Source organism: Engystomops pustulosus, chromosome 7 (genome assembly GCF_040894005.1).
Source record: "Engystomops pustulosus chromosome 7, aEngPut4.maternal, whole genome shotgun sequence".
Classification (NCBI taxonomy): Eukaryota; Metazoa; Chordata; class Amphibia; order Anura; family Leptodactylidae; genus Engystomops; species Engystomops pustulosus.
In genome coordinates, this window is record NC_092417.1 from 3,521,184 (window position 1) to 3,542,096 (window position 20,913).

Sequence of the window (20,913 nt, forward strand, 5' to 3'; positions counted from 1 at the left end):
ATACATACACATTAGATACAGTATATACAGTACATGCATACACATTAGATACAGTATATACATACACATTAGATACAGTATATACATACACATTAGATACAGTATATACAGTACATGCATACACATTAGATACAGTATATACATACACATTAGATACACTATATACATACACACTAGATACAGTATATACATACACATTAGATACAGTATATACATACACATTAGATACACTATATACATACACACTAGATACAGTATATACATACACATTAGATACAGTATATACATATACATTAGATACAGTATATACAGTACATACACATTAGATACACTATATACATACACATTAGATACAGTATATACATACACATTAGATACACTATATACAGTACATACACATTAGATACAGTATATACATACACACTAGATACAGTATATACATACACATTAGATACACTATATACATACACACTAGATACAGTATATACATACACACTAGATACAGTATATACATACACATTAGATACAGTATATACAGTACATACACATTAGATACAGTATATACATACACACTAGATACAGTATATACATACACATTATATACAGTATATACATACACATTAGATACAGTATATACAGTACATACACATTAGATACAGTATATACATACACATTAGATACAGTATATACATACACATTAGATACAGTATATACAGTACATACACATTAGATACAGTATATACATACACATTAGATACAGTATATACAGTACATACACATTAGATTCAGTATATACATACACATTAGATACAGTATATACATACACATTAGATACAGTATATACAGTACATACATACTAGATACAGTAGCGGGGCCCACCGGAGGCTTCTCCGATGCTCCGCTGGGACAGTCCGACACTGCCCATATAGGGCGTTTTTTCTGAGTCTGGTTGACCTTCTGAGTTTGTGCCCTTAGTAAACACTGCTGGACCTATAACCATCGCTTGCGCAACCTAGAGGTTATGGACTCAGCACGGGGAACACCAGATAACGGGACAGAGAAAAAAGAAAACCGAGGATGAAAACCATAGTCACAATAGAAAGGAGACACATGAGTAGAGGAACGTGTGTGGTTATTAGTAGCAAATTCAGCGGAAGGAATTCCACCCACTGGGCCTGGCAGTCCGAGACGAAGAGTCGAGAGCATTCAATTAACTCTGGATTCATTCTCTCGGACTGTCTGTGAGTCTCAGGGTGAAATGTTGAGGAGAAAGACAAGTTTACCTCTAACCTGGCACAAAAAGCTCGCCAGAATTTGGATACAAATTGTAGGCAACTATCAGACACAATGGGGGTCATTTACTAAGGGCCCGATTCGCGTTTTCCCGACCTGTTACCCGAATATTTCCGATTTGCGCCGATTTCCCCTGAATTGCCCCAGGATTTTGGCGCACGCGATCAGATTGAGGCACATTGGCGCTGGCATGCACGCGACGGAAATCGGGGGGCGTGGCCGAACAAAAACCCGACGGATTCGGAAAAACAAATTTAAAATAAAAAATCTGTTGCGGAGCTTGCGCTTATCTTCACTCGGACCGGCTCGATGAACTCCAGTGCGTTCCGATGCTTTTCAGCGCAGCAGCGCCACCTGGTGCACGGCGGAGGTACTACCTTAATAAATCCCGGCCGGACCCCGAATCCACCGCAGAGAATGTGTCGCTGGATCGCGAATGGACCGGGTAAGTAAATCTGCCCCAATATCCTCGGGTATACCATGAAGTCGTACAATATTTTGGATGAATGGTTCAGCTAACTCTTCTGCCGCAGGTAACTTTTTCAACGGGAAAAAAAAAATTTATTTTAGAAAAACGGTCTACCACCACCCAAATGACAGTATTTCCCTGAGAGAGCGGTGAAGTCGTGATAAAATCCATTGAGATATTAGTACAGATATTAGTCCATGGCCTAGTTGGCACTGGGAGCGGGAGAAGAGGACCCTCAGGACGTCTCCTGGGAGTCTTTCCCCGCACACAGACCTGACAGGCCAGAACATCCGAGGCCACCAGTAACTCCTCTTAAGAAGCTCCTGGGTACCCCAAATCCCCAGATGTCCTGCCAGAACGGAGCAGTGCGTCTCCCCCAACACTCTCAAATGACAGGTAAGTGGTACAAGTAATTAGCCTTTCGGAAGGTCTTCAGGAGCGAAATTTTGACCAGCAAGAATTTGGGAGGAGAGGTGGGAGGAGACAGCTGCCAATGCAATCCTTGATGGAAGGATATTTTCAGTCCTGGGGCTCGGGGGTTCCGATACTACGGGACAAGGCATCTGCCTTCACATTTTCAGACCCCCGCTGCTAGGTGACTGCAAAATCGAAACGTAGGTCCCCCCGGAGATCTAACTTGGAAAAGACCTGAGCCCCAGAGACCTGATTGAGGAGATCAGGGGAAGGGGTCCAGAGTTTTTCACCCTTATCTTGTTCAACTCCCGGTAGTCTACACAAGGCCGTAAGTCGCCAAAAAAGAACCCGGCCCCAGCGGGTGACTCAGAGGGATGGATATGACCAATGGCTAAACTCTCGGCAATGTAGTTTTTCAAAGACTCACCTCCAGGTACAGACAGGTTATAAATTCGTCCCTTAGGCAACTTAGCATCAGGGAGAAGGTCAATCTTACAATCAAAGTCCCTGTGCGGAGGAAGAACCTGTGACAGGGGTTCGGAAAATACATCAGAGAAATCTAAGAGAAAGTCTGGGAGTTTAGGGCTCTTGGTCTCCACAGACTGTAGTGTAACTTTAGTCAAATGGTCCTCGCACCGGGGACTCCATCTGACCAACTCTAAGGTTTCCCAGTTTATTTCTGGGTCGTGAGTCTGTAACCAGGGCAAACCGAGAACCACCTTTACAGTTTCTTTCATAACTAAGAATGAACACATTTCTTCATCTCCAATTACTAGTTTAACCGGCGGAGTGTAGAATCTGACCAGTCCCGTTTGGGGGGGAGGGGGGTTGAATTATGAATTATGCCCCAGTTATGGACAGCTATGATATCTCTGTCTCTCATAGTTTTTCAAGCTGAAAAGAAACACACAGATCCGCTATTACTTTGCTCTCTTTGTCCCCAGAGATGAGCTAGCAGAGGTGTTGGCTACAACCAGCCTTCCTGCCAGTTGTATACGTAATGAGCATTTGTTCTGGAAAATGGAGGCTCATAACTCAGTCAGTAATAACATGGACAAGGCCCAATAAAGGAAAAAAATGTACAGGTGGTGAATATTACCAAATGGATGATGTGATGTTCCTCTATCTCCTGGATGATGTGATGTTCCTCTATCTCCTGGATGATATGATGTTCCTCTATCTCCTGGATGATATGATGTTCCTCCATCTCCTGGATGATATGATGTTCCTCTATCTCCTGGATGATGTGATGTTCCTCTATCTCCTGGATGATGTTCCTCTATCTCCTGGATGATATGATGTTCCTCTATCTCCTGGATGATGTTCCTCTATCTCCTGGGAGATGTGATGTTCCTCTATCTCCTGGATGATGTTCCTCTATCTCCTGGATGATATGATGTTCCTCTATCTCCTGGATGATGTTCCTCTATCTCCTGGATGATATGATGTTCCTCTATCTCCTGGATGATGTTCCTCTATCTCCTGGGAGATGTGATGTTCCTCTATCTCCTGGATGATATTCCTCTATCTCCTGGATGATATGATGTTCCTCTATCTCCTGGATGATGTTCCTCTATCTCCAGGATGATGTGATGTTCCTCTATCTCCTGGATGATGTTCCTCTATCTCCTGGATGATGTGAAGTTCCTCTATCTCCTGGATGATATGATGTTCCTCTATCTCCTGGGAGATGTGATGTTCCTCTATCTCCAGGATGATGTGATGTTCCTCTATCTCCTGGATGATGTGATGTTCCTCTATCTCCTGGATGATGTTCCTCTATCTCCTGGGAGATGTGATGTTCCTCTATCTCCTGGATGATGTTCCTCTATCTCCTGGATGATATGATGTTCTTCTATCTCCTGGATGATGTTCCTCTATCTCCTGGGAGATGTGATGTTCCCCTATCTCCTGGATGATGTTCCTCTATCTCCTGGATGATATGATGTTCCTCTATCTCCTGGATGATATGATGTTCCTCTATCTCCTGGGTGATATGATGTTCCTCTATCTCCTGGATGATGTTCCTCTATCTCCTGGATGATGTTCCTCTATCTCCTGGGAGATGTGATGTTCCTCTATCTCCTGGAGGATATGATGTTCCTCTATCTCCTGGATGATGTTCCTCAATCTCCTGGATGATGTTCCTCTATCTCCTGGATGATGTGATGTTCCTCTATCTCCTGGAGGATATGATGTTCCTCTATCTCCTGGATGATGTTCCTCTATCTCCTGGGAGATGTGATGTTCCTCTATCTCCTGGATGATATGATGTTCCTCTATCTCCTGGATGATGTGATGTTCCTCTATCTCCTGGATGCTGTGATGTTCCTCTATCTCCTGGATGATGTTCCTCTATCTCCTGGATGATATGATGTTCCTCTATCTCCTGGATGATGTTCCTCTATCTCCTGGGAGATGTGATGTTCCTCTATCTCCTGGATGATATGATGTTCCTCTATCTCCTGGATGATGTGATGTTCCTCTATCTCCTGGATGCTGTGATGTTCCTCTATCTCCTGGATGATGTTCCTCTATCTCCTGGATGATATGATGTTCCTCTATCTCCTGGATGATGTTCCTCTATCTCCTGGGAGATGTGATGTTCCTCTATCTCCTGGATGATGTTCCTCTATCTCCTGGATGATATGATGTTCCTCTATCTCCTGGATGATGTTCCTCTATCTCCTGGATGATATGATGTTTCTCTATCTCCTGGATGATGTTCCTCTATCTCCTGGGAGATGTGATGTTCCTCTATCTCCTGGATGATATTCCTCTATCTCCTGGATGATATGATGTTCCTCTATCTCCTGGATGATGTTCCTCTATCTCCAGGATGATGTGATGTTCCTCTATCTCCTGGATGATGTTCCTCTATCTCCTGGATGATGTGAAGTTCCTCTATCTCCTGGATGATATGATGTTCCTCTATCTCCTGGGAGATGTGATGTTCCTCTATCTCCAGGATGATGTGATGTTCCTCTATCTCCTGGATGATGTGATGTTCCTCTATCTCCTGGATGATGTTCCTCTATCTCCTGGGAGATGTGATGTTCCTCTATCTCCTGGATGATGTTCCTCTATCTCCTGGATGATATGATGTTCTTCTATCTCCTGGATGATGTTCCTCTATCTCCTGGGAGATGTGATGTTCCTCTATCTCCTGGATGATGTTCCTCTATCTCCTGGATGATATGATGTTCCTCTATCTCCTGGATGATATGATGTTCCTCTATCTCCTGGGTGATATGATGTTCCTCTATCTCCTGGATGATGTTCCTCTATCTCCTGGATGATGTTCCTCTATCTCCTGGGAGATGTGATGTTCCTCTATCTCCTGGAGGATATGATGTTCCTCTATCTCCTGGATGATGTTCCTCTATCTCCTGGATGATGTTCCTCTATCTCCTGGATGATATGATGTTCCTCTATCTCCTGGATGATGTTCCTCTATCTCCTGGATGATGTGATGTTCCTCTATCTCCTGGAGGATATGATGTTCCTCTATCTCCTGGATGATGTTCCTCTATCTCCTGGATGATATGATGTTCCTCTATCTCCTGGATGATATGATGTTCCTCTATCTCCTGGATGATGTTCCTCTATCTCCTGGATGATGTTCCTCTATCTCCTGGATGATGTTCCTCTATCTCCTGGATGATGTGATGTTCCTCTATCTCCTGGAGGATATGATGTTCCTCTATCTCCTGGATGATATGATGTTCCTCTATCTCCTGGATGATGTGATGTTCCTCTATTTCCTGGATGATGTGATGTTCCTCTATCTCCTGGAGGATATGATGTTCCTCTATCTCCTGGATGATATGATGTTCCTCTATCTCCTGGATGATATGATGTTCCTCTATATCCTGGATGATATGATGTTCCTCTATCTCCTGGATGATATGATGTTCCTCTATCTCCTGGATGATATGATGTTCCTCTATCTCCTGGATGATGTTCCTCCATCTCCTGGATGATATGATGTTCCTCTATCTCCTGGATGATGTGATGTTCCTCTATCTCCTGGATGATATGATGTTCCTCTATCTCCTGGATGTTATTCATCTATACCTTGGATGATGTGAGCGATCACCATGGGTGATATGATGTTCCTCTATCTCCTGGATGATGTTCCTCTATCTCCTGGATGATGTAATAAACAATGCCATATTGATGTACATCCACCTGATATATCTCTATCTCCTGGATGATGTTCCTCTATCTCCTGGATGATGTTCCTCTATCTCCTGGATGAGGTGATGTTCCTCTATCTTCTGGATGATGTTCCTCTATCTCCTGGATGATATGATGTTCCTCTATCTCCTGGATGATATGATGTTCCTCCATCTCCTGGATGATGTTCCTCTATCTCCTGGAGGATATGATGTTCCTCTATCTCCTGGATGATGTAATAAACAATGCCATATTGATGTACATCCACCTGATATATCTCTATCTCCTGGATGATGTTCCTCTATTTCCTGGATGATATGATGTTCCTCTATCTCCTGGATGATGTTCCTCTATCTCCTGGATGATGTGAAGTTCCTCTATCTCCTGGATGATGTTCCTCTATCTCCTGGGAGATGTGATGTTCCTCTATCTCCAGGATGATGTGATGTTCCTCTATCTCCTGGATGATGTGATGTTCCTCTATCTCCTGGATGATGTTCCTCTATCTCCTGGGAGATGTGATGTTCCTCTATCTCCTGGATGATGTTCCTCTATCTCCTGGATGATGTGATGTTCCTCTATCTCCTGGATGATATGATGTTCTTCTATCTCCTGGATGATGTTCCTCTATCTCCTGGGAGTTGTGATGTTCCTCTATCTCCTGGATGATATGATGTTCCTCTATCTCCTGGGTGATATGATGTTCCTCTATCTCCTGGATGATGTTCCTCTATCTCCAGGATGATGTTCCTCTATCTCCTGGGAGATGTGATGTTCCTCTATCTCCTTGATGATGTGATGTTCCTCTATCTCCTGGAGGATATGATGTTCCTCTATCTCCTGGATGATGTTCCTCTATCTCCTGGATGATGTTCCTCTATCTCCTGGATGATATGATGTTTCTCTATCTCCTGGATGATGTGATGTTCCTCTATCTCCTGGAGGATATGATGTTCCTCTATCTCCTGGATGATATGATGTTCCTCTATCTCCTGGATGATATGATGTTCCTCTATCTCCTGGATGATATGATGTTCCTCTATCTCCTGGATGATGTTCCTCTATCTCCTGGATGATGTTCCTCTATCTCCTGGATGATATGATGTTCCTCTATCTCCTGGATGATGTGATGTTCCTCTATCTCCTGGAGGATATGATGTTCCTCTATCTCCTGGATGATATGATGTTCCTCTATCTCCTGGATGATGTGATGTTCCTCTATCTCCTGGATGATGTGATGTTCCTCTATCTCCTGGATGATGTTCCTCTATCTCTTGGATGATATGATGTTCCTCTATCTCCTGGATGATGTTCCTCTATCTCCTGGATGATGTGATGTTCCTCTATCTCCTGGATGATGTGATGTTCCTCTATCTCCTGGAGGATATGATGTTCCTCTATCTCCTGGATGATGTTATGTTCCTCTATCTCCTGGAGGATATGATGTTCCTCTATCTCCTGGATGATGTTCCTCCATCTCCTGGATGATATGATGTTCCTCTATCTCCTGGATGATGTGATGTTCCTCTATCTCCTGGATGATGTTCCTCTATCTCCTGGGAGATGTGATGTTCCTCTATCTCCTGGATGATGTTCCTCTATCTCCTGGATGATATGATGTTCCTCTATCTCCTGGATGATGTTCCTCTATCTCCTGGATGATATGATGTTCCTCTATCTCCTGGATGATGTTCCTCTATCTCCTGGGAGATGTGATGTTCCTCTATCTCCTGGATGATATTCCTCTATCTCCTGGATGATATGATGTTCCTCTATCTCCTGGATGATGTTCCTCTATCTCCAGGATGATGTGATGTTCCTCTATCTCCTGGATGATGTTCCTCTATCTCCTGGATGATGTGAAGTTCCTCTATCTCCTGGATGATATGATGTTCCTCTATCTCCTGGGAGATGTGATGTTCCTCTATCTCCAGGATGATGTGATGTTCCTCTATCTCCTGGATGATGTGATGTTCCTCTATCTCCTGGATGATGTTCCTCTATCTCCTGGGAGATGTCATGTTCCTCTATCTCCTGGATGATGTTCCTCTATCTCCTGGATGATATGATGTTCTTCTATCTCCTGGATGATGTTCCTCTATCTCCTGGGAGATGTGATGTTCCTCTATCTCCTGGATGATGTTCCTCTATCTCCTGGATGATATGATGTTCCTCTATCTCCTGGATGATATGATGTTCCTCTATCTCCTGGGTGATATGATGTTCCTCTATCTCCTGGATGATGTTCCTCTATCTCCTGGATGATGTTCCTCTATCTCCTGGGAGATGTGATGTTCCTCTATCTCCTGGAGGATATGATGTTCCTCTATCTCCTGGATGATGTTCCTCTATCTCCTGGATGATGTTCCTCTATCTCCTGGATGATATGATGTTCCTCTATCTCCTGGATGATGTTCCTCTATCTCCTGGATGATGTGATGTTCCTCTATCTCCTGGAGGATATGATGTTCCTCTATCTCCTGGATGATGTTCCTCTATCTCCTGGATGATATGATGTTCCTCTATCTCCTGGATGATATGATGTTCCTCTATCTCCTGGATGATGTTCCTCTATCTCCTGGATGATGTTCCTCTATCTCCTGGATGATGTTCCTCTATCTCCTGGATGATGTGATGTTCCTCTATCTCCTGGAGGATATGATGTTCCTCTATCTCCTGGATGATATGATGTTCCTCTATCTCCTGGATGATGTGATGTTCCTCTATTTCCTGGATGATGTGATGTTCCTCTATCTCCTGGAGGATATGATGTTCCTCTATCTCCTGGATGATATGATGTTCCTCTATCTCCTGGATGATATGATGTTCCTCTATATCCTGGATGATATGATGTTCCTCTATCTCCTGGATGATATGATGTTCCTCTATCTCCTGGATGATATGATGTTCCTCTATCTCCTGGATGATGTTCCTCCATCTCCTGGATGATATGATGTTCCTCTATCTCCTGGATGATGTGATGTTCCTCTATCTCCTGGATGATATGATGTTCCTCTATCTCCTGGATGTTATTCCTCTATACCTTGGATGATGTGAGCGATCACCATGGGTGATATGATGTTCCTCTATCTCCTGGATGATGTTCCTCTATCTCCTGGATGATGTAATAAACAATGCCATATTGATGTACATCCACCTGATATATCTCTATCTCCTGGATGATGTTCCTCTATCTCCTGGATGATGTTCCTCTATCTCCTGGATGATGTTCCTCTATCTCCTGGATGATGTGATGTTCCTCTATCTCCTGGATGAGGTGATGTTCCTCTATCTTCTGGATGATGTTCCTCTATCTCCTGGATGATATGATGTTCCTCTATCTCCTGGATGATATGATGTTCCTCCATCTCCTGGATGATGTTCCTCTATCTCCTGGATGATATGATGTTCCTCTATCTCCTGGATGATGTAATAAACAATGCCATATTGATGTACATCCACCTGATATATCTCTATCTCCTGGATGATGTTCCTCTATTTCCTGGATGATATGATGTTCCTCTATCTCCTGGATGAGGTGATGTTCCTCTATCTTCTGGATGATGTTCCTCTATCTCCTTGATGATGTTCCTCTATCTCCTGGATGATGTTCCTCTATCTCCTGGATGATATGATGTTCCTCTATCTCCTGGATGATATGATGTTCCTCTATCTCCTGGATGATATGATGTTCCTCTATCTCCTGGATGATGTTCCTCTATCTCCTGGATGATATGATGTTCCTCTATCTCCTGGATGATGTGATGTTCCTCTATCTCCTGGATGATATGATGTTCCTCTATCTCCTGGATGATGTTCCCCTATCTCCTGGATGATGTTCCTCTATCTCCTGGATGATGTTCCTCTATCTCCTGGATGATGTTCCTCTATCTCCTGGATGATGTGATGTTCCTCTATCTCCTGGATGATGTTCCTCTATCTCCTGGATGATGTGCCTCTATCTCCTGGATGATGTTCCTCTATCTCCTGGATGATGTTCCTCTATCTCCTGGATGATGTTCCTCTATCTCCTGGATGATGTGATGTTCCTCTATCTCCTGGATGATGTTCCTCTATCTCCTGGATGACATGATAAACAATGCCATATTGATGTACATCCACCTAATATACCGTCATAGTCCGGGATATGTCATGCCTTGGCCACCACTGACCTTAGGTCTCTGTTCTGTTCTCAGATCACAATGACTCTAGAAGAGCAGATAATTAAGATGATCAAAATCTACAAGCAGTACGCGGCCTCTGATGGAATCCAGGGCACCCTGAGCAAGGACGAGCTGACCAAAATGGCCATGGAACAGTTCCCGGCTCTGTGTGTAAGTACTTCTGCCCCTCTAATTACTGCTGGTGGAGGTGGAGGTGGGGGGGGGGGTATCCCAGGTGCCCCTTCTGCTGCCTCACAGCTACATCACTGGCATCCAAAGGTCAGATAAGGCAGTGATTACATCGTGATTGGAGTTGTCACCCCCCCCCCCCCCAACGCCAAACATTACAAAGTGTCTGGTGGTGGTGGTGACACTTGGTAACACTCTACCTGCATTACCACAGCACAACCAGAACAAGGACAAGATCCTGCAGGGAGTGTTCGGACAGATGGACATGGACGGAGACAACCAGATCAGCTTCCGGAAATTTATGGCTTTCTTCGGTCGCCTGACCATCGCCCTAGAGGAAAGCGTCAAGGGCTCAGCGCAAGGACCAGGGGTGAGTCTGTCAATAATGTCCGTCAGTCCATCTGCATCCATGTAACACATACATACACATAAATACATATATACATACACCTAAATACATACACCTGAATACATACATATACATGTGCTTGAGATCTTCTGCATCAGTATAAACCACCATCCATACATACACATACATTGTCATGGGTGTTCCTGCAAGCCATGACCCATGTGTGCCTCCCTGTGCCCCCTTACGCCAGCAGCGGCTTCTCACACCTGTCCTCGGCTCAGCGGCGGTCTCCATGCTCCATAGGACACTGATGCTAAAGGGCTACCCCACTGATGATTGGGGCTGGCCAGCCGCCTTCTTTGTTAAATATCTGGCCCCTTCCTTTCTTTGTGCCTCGTGCCTCTGAGAAGGTTTCCCCTTTGTTATTCCTGCGATTATTGTGATTTACTGCTGTGACCTCAATATTTGTTCCTGATTCTGATTCTCTGCCGCCTGTCCTGACCTCCTGCCTCATCCCTGACTCCACTCTTCTGCCGCCTGTCCTGACCTCCTGCCTCATCCCTGACTCCGCTCTTCTGCCGCCTGTCCTAGCCTCCTGCCTCATCCCTGACTCCGCTCTTCTGCCGCCTGTCCTGACCTTCTGCCTCATCCCTGACTCCGCTCTTCTGCCGCCTGTCCTGACCTCCTGCCTCATCCCTGACTCCGCTCTTCTGCCGCCTGTCCTGACCTCCTGCCTCATCCCTGACTCTGCTCTTCTGCCGCCTGTCCTGACCTTCTGCCTCATCCCTGACTCCGCTCTTCTGCTGCCTGTCCTGACCTTCTGCCTCATCCCTGACTCCGCTCTTCTGCCGCCTGTCCTGACCTTCTGCCTCATCCCTGACTCCGCTCTTCTGCTGCCTGTCCTGACCTCCTGCCTCATCCCTGACTCCGCTCTTGTGCCGCCTGTCCTGACCTTCTGCCTCATCCCTGACTCTGCTCTTGTGCCGCCTGTCCTGACCTCCTCCCTGACCACGACTCTGCCTCAAAATTCTGTATCTTGCCTTGGCTGCCAACGCTAGCAAAGTCGTGCCTGTACAGTGACCTGGTGGTATCCCGCTGCAGCAAGTCCAACCCGATTTGCAGTGGGCTCTGGTGAGAACCAGGTACCCCTAAGACTGCTCCCAGGTGTCATCGTCCGTGGTGGTATAGTGGGTCCACTACCCCTGAATCCTGACATGCATGCACATATTTTCTGAGAAAAGTTGCAGAAATGAATTGTTGTTTCTCTTGGTATAAGGACCGGAGGTGACATCATCATCCAGGTCCTTAAACCCAGGGAGAAATAGGAAGCCATTGATCACCATTATAAGTAGGTGCCCGGATAGTGATGGTACATCTCACACTCCTACTGCCCTGGCTCCTGGCATAAAGCAGGAGAGGACCGAGGAGTGGTGAGTACTTGTCAGATGCACTGTTCTCCTGGCTCTTCTCCTGTTCCAGATGCCAGATCCCAGATACCTGGGATACAGGTAGTAGTGTGGTGATAAGACAGTACAGGTAGTAGTAGTGATCTGACAGTACAGGTAGTAGTAGCGATCTGTTAGTACAGGTAGTAGTAGTGATCTGACAAACTACATATACTAGGTCTCTATCTCTTCTCTCGTCTTCCAGGTCTTGGATGCTGCCTCTTTTCTCCTCCTCCTCCAGGTCTTGGATTCTGTCTCTTCTGTCCTCCTCCTCCAGGTCTTGGATGCTGTCTCTTTTGTCTTCTCCTTCAGGCTTTGGATGCTGTCCCTTCTCTCTTCCTCCAGGCTTTGGATGCTGTCTCTTCTCTCCTCCACCAGGTCTTGGATGCTGTCTCTTCTCTCCTCCACCAGGTCTTGGATGCTTTCTTTTCTCTCCTCTTCGAAGGTCTTGGATGCTGTCTCTTCTCTTCTCCTCCAGGTCTTGATGCTGTTTTTTCTCCTCTTCCAGGTCTTGGATGCTGTCTCTTCTAACCTTCTCCACCAGGTCTTGGATGCTGTCTCTCCTCTCCTCCTCCTCCAGGTTTTGGATGCTGTCTCTTCTCTCTTCCTCCAGGTCTTGGATGCTGTCTCTTCTCTCCTCCTCATCCAGGTCTTGAATGCTGTCTTTTCTTTCCTGTTTGAAGGTGTTGGATGCTTTGTCTTCTCTCCTCCACCAGGTCTTGGATGCTGTCTCTACTCCTCCAGGACTTGATGCTGTCTTTTCTCCTCTTCCAGGTCTTGGATGCTGTCTCTTCTATCCTTCTCCTATAGGTCTTGGATGCTGTCTCTCCTCTCCTCCTTCTCCAGGTTTTGGATGTTGTCTCTTCTCTCTTCCTCCAGGTCTTGTATGCTGTCTCTTCCCTCCTCCTCACCCAAGTATTGGATGCTGCCTTGTCACTTCTCTCCTCCTTCAGGTCATGTATGCCGTGTCTTCTCTCCTCTCCTCTTCCAGTCTTAGTTGATGTCTCTTCTCTCCTCCTCCTCCAGGTCTTGTATTCTGTCTCTTCTCTCCTCCTCCAGGTCTTGCATGCTGTCTCTTCTCTTCACTCCTCCTTCTCCGGGTCTTTGATGCTCTCCTCACCCAGGTCTTGGATGCTGTGTCTTATCTCCTCCAGGTCTTGGATGTTGTCTCTTCTCTCCTCCTGATCCTGGATGCTGTCTCTCCTCTCCTCCTTAAGGTCTTTGATGCTGTTTATCCTCTTCTTCTCATCCAGGTCTTGGATGCTGTCTCTTCTCTCTTCCTCCTCCAGGTCTTGGATGCTGCCTCTTCTCTCCTCCAGGTCATGGATGCTGTCTCTTCTCTCCTCCTTAAGGTCTTTGATGCTGTCTTTTCTCTTCTCCTCACCCAGGTCTTGGATGCTGTGTCTTATCTCCTCCAGGGCTTGGATGTTGTCTCTTCTCTCCTCCTGATCCTGGATGCTGTCTCTCCTCTCCTCCTTAAGTTCTTTGATGCTGTTTCTTCTCTTCTCCTCATCCAGGTCTTGGATGCTGCCTCTTCTCTCTTCCTCCTCCAGGTCTTGGTTGCTGTCTCTTCTCTACTCCTCCTCATCCAGGTCTTGGATGCTGCCTCTTCTCTCCTCCTCCTCCAGGTCATGGATGCTGTCTCTTCTCTCCTCCTTAAGGTCTTGGATGCTGTTTCTTCTCTTCACCTCATCCAGGTCTTGGATGCTGCCTCTTCTCTCTTCCTCCTCCAGGTCTTGGTTGCTGTCTCTTCTCTTCACTCCTCCTTCTCCGGGTCTTTGATGCTGTCTTTTCTCTTCTCCTCACCCAGGTCTTGGATGCTGTGTCTTATCTCCTCCAGGTCTTGGATGTTGTCTCTTCTCTCCTCCTGATCCTGGATGCTGTCTCTCCTCTCCTCCTTAAGGTCTTTGATGCTGCTTATCCTCTTCTTCTCATCCAGGTCTTGGATGCTGCCTCTTCTCTCCTCCAGGTCATGGATGCTGTCTCTTCTCTCCTCCTTAAGGTCTTGGATGCTGTTTCTTCTCTTCTCCTCATCCAGGTCTTGGATGCTGCCTCTTCTCTCTTCCTCCTCCAGGTCTTGGTTGCTGTCTCTTCTCTACTCTTCATCCAGGTCTTGGATGCTGCCTCCTCTCTCCTCCTCATCCAGGTCTTGGATGCTGCCTCTTCTCTCTGCCTCCTCCAGGTCTTGGTTGCTGTCTATTCTCTACTCCTCCTCATCCAGGTCTTGGATGCTGCCTCCTCTCTCCTCCTCATCCAGGTACTGGATGCAGCCTTTTCTCTACTCCAAATCTTGGATGCTGTCTCTTCTCTCCTCTTCCAGGTCTTGGTTGCTGTCTCTTCTCTCCTCCTCTAGGTCTTGGATGCTGTCTCTTCTCTCCTCCTCATCTAGGTCATAGATGCTGTTTCTTCTCTCCTCCTCATCCAGGTCTTGGTTGCTGTCTCTTTTCTCCTCCTCATCCAGGTTTTGAATGTTGTGTCTTCTCTCCTCCTCCTCCAGGTCTTGGATGCTGTCTCTTCTCTCCTCCTCCGGGTCTTGGATGCTGTCTCTTCTCTCCTCCTCCAGGTCTTGGATGCTGTCTCTTCTCTCTTCCTCCGGGTCTTGGATGCTGTCTCTTCTCTCCTCCTCCAGGTCTTGGCTGCTGTCTCTTCTCTCCTCCTCCAGGTCTTGGTTACTCTCTCTTCACTCCTCCTCCAGGTCTTGGATGCTGTCTCCTCTCCTCCAGGTCTTGGTTACTCTCTCTTCTCTCCTCCTCCAGGTCTTGGTGCTGTCTCTTCTCCCTTCCAGGTTTTGGATGCTGTTTCATCTCTCATCCAGGTCTTGGTTACCGTCTTTTCTTTCCTCCTCCAGGTCTTGGATGCTGTCACCTCTCGCCTCCTCTTCCTCCTCCAGGTCTTGGATGTTGTCTCTTCTCTCCTCCTCCAAGTCTTGGATGTTGTCTCTTCTCTCCTCCTCCTCCAGGTCTTGGATGGTGTCTCATCTCTCCTCCTCCAGGTCTTGAATGCTGTCTCTTCTCTTCTCCTCCAGGTCTTGGTTACTGTCTTTTCTCTCCTCTTCCAGGTCTTTGATGCTGTCTCTTCTCTTCTCCTCCAGGTCTTGGTTACTGTCTCTTCTCTCCTCCTCCACGTCTTGGATGCTGTCTCTTCTCTCCTCCTGATCCTGGATGCTGTCTCTCCTCTCCTCCTTAAGGTCTTTGATGCTGTTTATCCTCTTCTTCTCATCCAGGTCTTGGATGCTGCCTCTTCTCTCTTCCTCCTCCAGGTCTTGGATGCTGCCTCTTCTCTCCTCCAGGTCATGGATGCTGTCTCTTCTCTCCTCCTTAAGGTCTTTGATGCTGTCTTTTCTCTTCTCCTCACCCAGGTCTTGGATGCTGTGTCTTATCTCCTCCAGGGCTTGGATGTTGTCTCTTCTCTCCTCCTGATCCTGGATGCTGTCTCTCCTCTCCTCCTTAAGTTCTTTGATGCTGTTTCTTCTCTTCTCCTCATCCAGGTCTTGGATGCTGCCTCTTCTCTCTTCCTCCTCCAGGTCTTGGTTGCTGTCTCTTCTCTACTCCTCCTCATCCAGGTCTTGGATGCTGCCTCTTCTCTCCTCCTCCTCCAGGTCATGGATGTTGTCTCTTCTCTCCTCCTTAAGGTCTTGGATGCTGTTTCTTCTCTTCTCCTCATCCAGGTCTTGGATGCTGCCTCTTCTCTCTTCCTCCTCCAGGTCTTGGTTGCTGTCTCTTCTCTTCACTCCTCCTTCTCCGGGTCTTTGATGCTGTCTTTTCTCTTCTCCTCACCCAGGTCTTGGATGCTGTGTCTTATCTCCTCCAGGTCTTGGATGTTGTCTCTTCTCTCCTCCTGATCCTGGATGCTGTCTCTCCTCTCCTCCTTAAGGTCTTTGATGCTGTTTATCCTCTTCTTCTCATCCAGGTCTTGGATGCTGCCTCTTCTCTCCTCCTTAAGGTCTTGGATGCTGTTTCTTCTCTTCTCCTCATCCAGGTCTTGGATGCTGCCTCTTCTCTCTTCCTCCTCCAGGTCTTGGTTGCTGTCTCTTCTCTACTCTTCATCCAGGTCTTGGATGCTGCCTCCTCTCTCCTCCTCATCCAGGTCTTGGATGCTGCCTCTTCTCTCTTCCTCCTCCAGGTCTTGGTTGCTGTCTATTCTCTACTCCTCCTCATCCAGGTCTTGGATGCTGCCTCCTCTCTCCTCCTCATCCAGGTACTGGATGCAGCCTTTTCTCTACTCCAAATCTTGGATGCTGTCTCTTCTCTCCTCTTCCAGGTCTTGGTTGCTGTCTCTTCTCTCCTCCTCTAGGTCTTGGATGCTGTCTCTTCTCTCCTCCTCATCTAGGTCATAGATGCTGTTTCTTCTCTCCTCCTCATCCAGGTCTTGGTTGCTGTCTCTTTTCTCCTCCTCATCCAGGTTTTGGATGTTGTCTTCTCTCCTCCTCCTCCAGGTCTTGGATGCTGTCTCTTTTCTCCTCCTCATCCAGGTTTTAAATGTTGTGTCTTCTCTCCTCCTCCTCCAGGTCTTGGATGCTGTCTCTTCTCTCCTCCTCCGGGTCTTGGATGCTGTCTCTTCTCTCCTCCTCCAGGTCTTGGCTGCTGTCTCTTCTCTCCTCCTCCAGGTCTTGGTTACTCTCTCTTCACTCCTCCTCCAGGTCTTGGATGCTGTCTCCTCTCCTCCAGGTCTTGGTTACTCTCTCTTCTCTCCTCCTCCAGGTCTTGGTGCTGTCTCTTCTCCCTTCCAGGTTTTGGATGCTGTTTCATCTCTCATCCAGGTCTTGGTTACCGTCTTTTCTTTCCTCCTCCAGGTCTTGGATGCTGTCACCTCTCGCCTCCTCTTCCTCCTCCAGGTCTTGGATGCTGTCTCTTCTCTCCTCCTCCAAGTCTTGGATGTTGTCTCTTCTCTCCTCCTCCTCCAGGTCTTGGATGGTGTCTCATCTCTCCTCCTCCAGGTCTTGAATGCTGTCTCTTCTCTTCTCCTCCAGGTCTTGGTTACTGTCTTTTCTCTCCTCTTCCAGGTCTTTGATGCTGTCTCTTCTCTTCTCCTCCAGGTCTTGGTTACTGTCTCTTCTCTCCTCCTCCAGGTCTTGGATGCTGTCTCTTCTCTCCTCCAGGTCATGGATGCTGTCTCTTCTCTCCTCCTTAAGGTCTTGGATGCTGTTTCTTCTCTTCTCCTCATCCAGGTCTTGGATGCTGCCTCTTCTCTCTTCCTCCTCCAGGTCTTGGTTGCTGTCTCTTCTCTACTCTTCATCCAGGTCTTGGATGCTGCCTCCTCTCTCCTCCTCATCCAGGTACTGGATGCAGCCTTTTCTCTACTCCAAATCTTGGATGCTGTCTCTTCTCTCCTCTTCCAGGTCTTGGTTGCTGTCTCTTCTCTCCTCCTCTAGGTCTTGGATGCTGTCTCTTCTCTCCTCCTCATCTAGGTCATAGATGCTGTTTCTTCTCTCCTCCTCATCCAGGTCTTGGTTGCTGTCTCTTCTCTCCTCCTCCAGGTCTTGGCTGCTGTCTCTTCTCTCCTCCTCCAGGTCTTGGTTACTCTCTCTTCACTCCTCCTCCAGGTCTTGGATGCTGTCTCTTCTCTTCTCCTCCAGGTCTTGGTTACTGTCTTTTCTCTCCTCTTCCAGGTCTTTGATGCTGTCTCTTCTCTTCTCTTCTCCTCCAGGTCTTGGTTACTGTCTCTTCTCTCCTCCTCCAGGTCTTGGATGCTGTCTCTTCTCTCCTCCAGGTCTTGGTTACTGTCTTTTCTCTCCTCTTCCAGGTCTTTGATGCTGTCTCTTCTCTTCTCCTCCAGGTCTTGGTTACTGTCTCTTCTCTCCTCCTCATCCAGGTTTTGGATGTTGTCTCTTCTCTCCTCCTCATCTAGGTCATAGATGCTGTTTCTTCTCTCCTCCTCATCCAGGTCTTGGTTGCTGTCTCTTTTCTCCTCCTCATCCAGGTCTTGGATGCTGTCTCTTCTCTCCTCCTCATCTAGGTCATAGATGCTGTTTCTTCTCTCCTCCTCATCCAGGTCTTGGATGCTGTCTCTTCTCTCCTCCTCCAGGTCTTGGCTGCTGTCTCTTCTCTCCTCCTCCAGGTCTTGGTTACTCTCTCTTCACTCCTCCTCCAGGTCTTGGATGCTGTCTCTTCTCTTCTCCTCCAGGTCTTGGTTACTGTCTTTTCTCTCCTCTTCCAGGTCTTTGATGCTGTCTCTTCTCTTCTCCTCCAGGTCTTGGTTACTGTCTCTTCTCTCCTCCTCCAGGTCTTGGATGCTGTCTCTTCTCTCCTCCAGGTCTTGGTTACTGTCTTTTCTCTCCTCTTCCAGGTCTTTGATGCTGTCTCTTCTCTTCTCCTCCAGGTCTTGGTTACTGTCTCTTCTCTCCTCCTCATCCAGGTTTTGGATGTTGTCTCTTCTCTCCTCCTCATCTAGGTCATAGATGCTGTTTCTTCTCTCCTCCTCATCCAGGTCTTGGTTGCTGTCTCTTTTCTCCTCCTCATCCAGGTTTTGGATGTTGTCTTCTCTCCTCCTCCTCCAGGTCTTGGATGCTGTCTCTTTTCTCCTCCTCATCCAGGTTTTGAATGTTGTGTCTTCTCTCCTCCTCCTCCAGGTCTTGGATGCTGTCTCTTCTCTCCTCCTCCGGGTCTTGGATGCTGTCTCTTCTCTCCTCCTCCAGGTCTTGGCTGCTGTCTCTTCTCTCCTCCTCCAGGTCTTGGTTACTCTCTCTTCACTCCTCCTCCAGGTCTTGGATGCTGTCTCTTCTCTTCTCCTCCAGGTCTTGGTTACTGTCTTTTCTCTCCTCTTCCAGGTCTTTGATGCTGTCTCTTCTCTTCTCCTCCAGGTCTTGGTTACTGTCTCTTCTCTCCTCCTCCAGGTCTTGGATGCTGTCTCTTCTCTCCTCCAGGTCTTGGATGCTGCCTCTTCTCTCCTCCTCCTTCAGGTCTCTTACCTTACACCTACATCCCACTATTTGGACTGTGTATGTGACCACTGACTCTTTACACTTGCCTTTGGGACTTGGGGTCGAACTCCCCCCTGGGATTGAGTAGCGATTCCACCCCCTTTCCCTTATTTGAGGCTGAGCTGCCACTTGTGTTTAAGGCATGCCCCCCCCTCATTTTTGGAGCAGAGCTGCCCGTGTTTGAGGCAGGGCCCCTCCGTGTTTGAGGCAGGGCCCCTCCGTGATTGAGGCAGAGGTCTCCCATGTGATTGAGGCAGGACTCCCGCTGTAATTGTGGTAGTCCCACCTCCCGTAATTGAGGCGGAGATCCCCCTTGTAATTGAGGCCCCCCCTTCCCGTGTTGGAGGCAGGGATTTCCCCCCACGTGTTTGATACGGGGTACCCCATACGATTGATGTCATGGCCGACATTGTCCTTATATCTGCTCTATCCTCAGAAATCAATGACTCTGCAAGACCAGATGATAGAGATGATGAAAGTCTACCAGCACTATGCAGCCGCCGATGGCATCCAGGGCAGCCTGAGCAAGGACAAGCTGGCCACCCTGGCGAGCGCAGAGTTCCCGACTCTGTGTGTAAGTATCTGGGCTCGTCCCTTTTCACAACTATGGGAGAACCTGGTCCCAGGGCACTGAGATAGAGATGGAGATGAGCATTAGTCAGAGGTAGTCACGGCCCCGCCCCCAGCGCCGAGCATTGTGTGTAGTCATTGTGGTGACACTTGGTAACACTCTTCCTGCATTACCACAGCAAAACCAGAAGAAGGACGACATCCTCAAGGGAATATTCGGAGAGATGGACATGGACGGAGACAACAAGATCAGCTTCAAGGAGTTTGCCATCTTCCTCGGCTCTCTGACCATCGCCCTAAAGGAAAGTCTCGAGAACTGAGCGGCAGAAGCGGGGGGCTGGTTATATAAGGGCAATGTCTGTCAATTAATAGTATGGACTTGTCTGATTGGTCAGTGTCTTGTGTGCGGGATATTGGGATGGGCTAAGGGGCTGTGATGGCTTTATGAAAACGTGGCCAAACATGATGTGGTCTCCATAACCACAATCCATATTCACACATACGTGGTGACAGCAAAATCGTCTACAAACAGGCGCCATATAACTGCTGGTAACCATAGTCATAAACTTCTCCAATGCACCCGAGTAACGGGACATCTGATTGGTTGGTTTTTGTTCAGTTTCTTGCCTACCTCTGGGCCATCATCAGTCTCCATGGCCTCCATTTTTCAGCCAACTCCTTGTACTTGGACCTGTTGAGTCATTTCCGGACTCTAAAAGAACTACAGGTACATAGGGAACTGTCATTTAGGGTCCCAAATCCACTTGTATTTCATCATTGCATGCCACCAGTCAGGCCTCAGTCTAGTACAATCACTGTCACCATTCAGTCCTCATTCTAGTACAATCACTGTCACCGTTCAGTCCTTGGTGTTCGTATAATCACTGTCATCAGTTTGTCCTTAGTCTATTATATTCAATGTC

The 20,913-nt window shown here is 47.2% G+C and overlaps 1 protein-coding gene across 2 annotated transcripts in view; it reads left to right on the forward strand.

The window, feature by feature from the left end:
• Positions 1-20,373, forward strand: part of LOC140069132 (uncharacterized) — a 137,009-nt gene extending 116,636 nt beyond the window's left edge. For both annotated transcript variants that reach the window (XM_072114496.1, XM_072114497.1), the window contains 4 exons: positions 10,552-10,689; positions 10,922-11,077; positions 19,857-19,994; positions 20,170-20,373. In XM_072114496.1, coding sequence (XP_071970597.1) covers positions 10,552-10,689; positions 10,922-11,077; positions 19,857-19,994; positions 20,170-20,310 — 573 coding nt within the window. In that variant the 3' untranslated portion in view covers positions 20,311-20,373. The remainder of the gene's footprint in view (positions 1-10,551; positions 10,690-10,921; positions 11,078-19,856; positions 19,995-20,169) is intronic.
• The last annotated feature ends 540 nt before the right edge of the window (positions 20,374-20,913 follow it).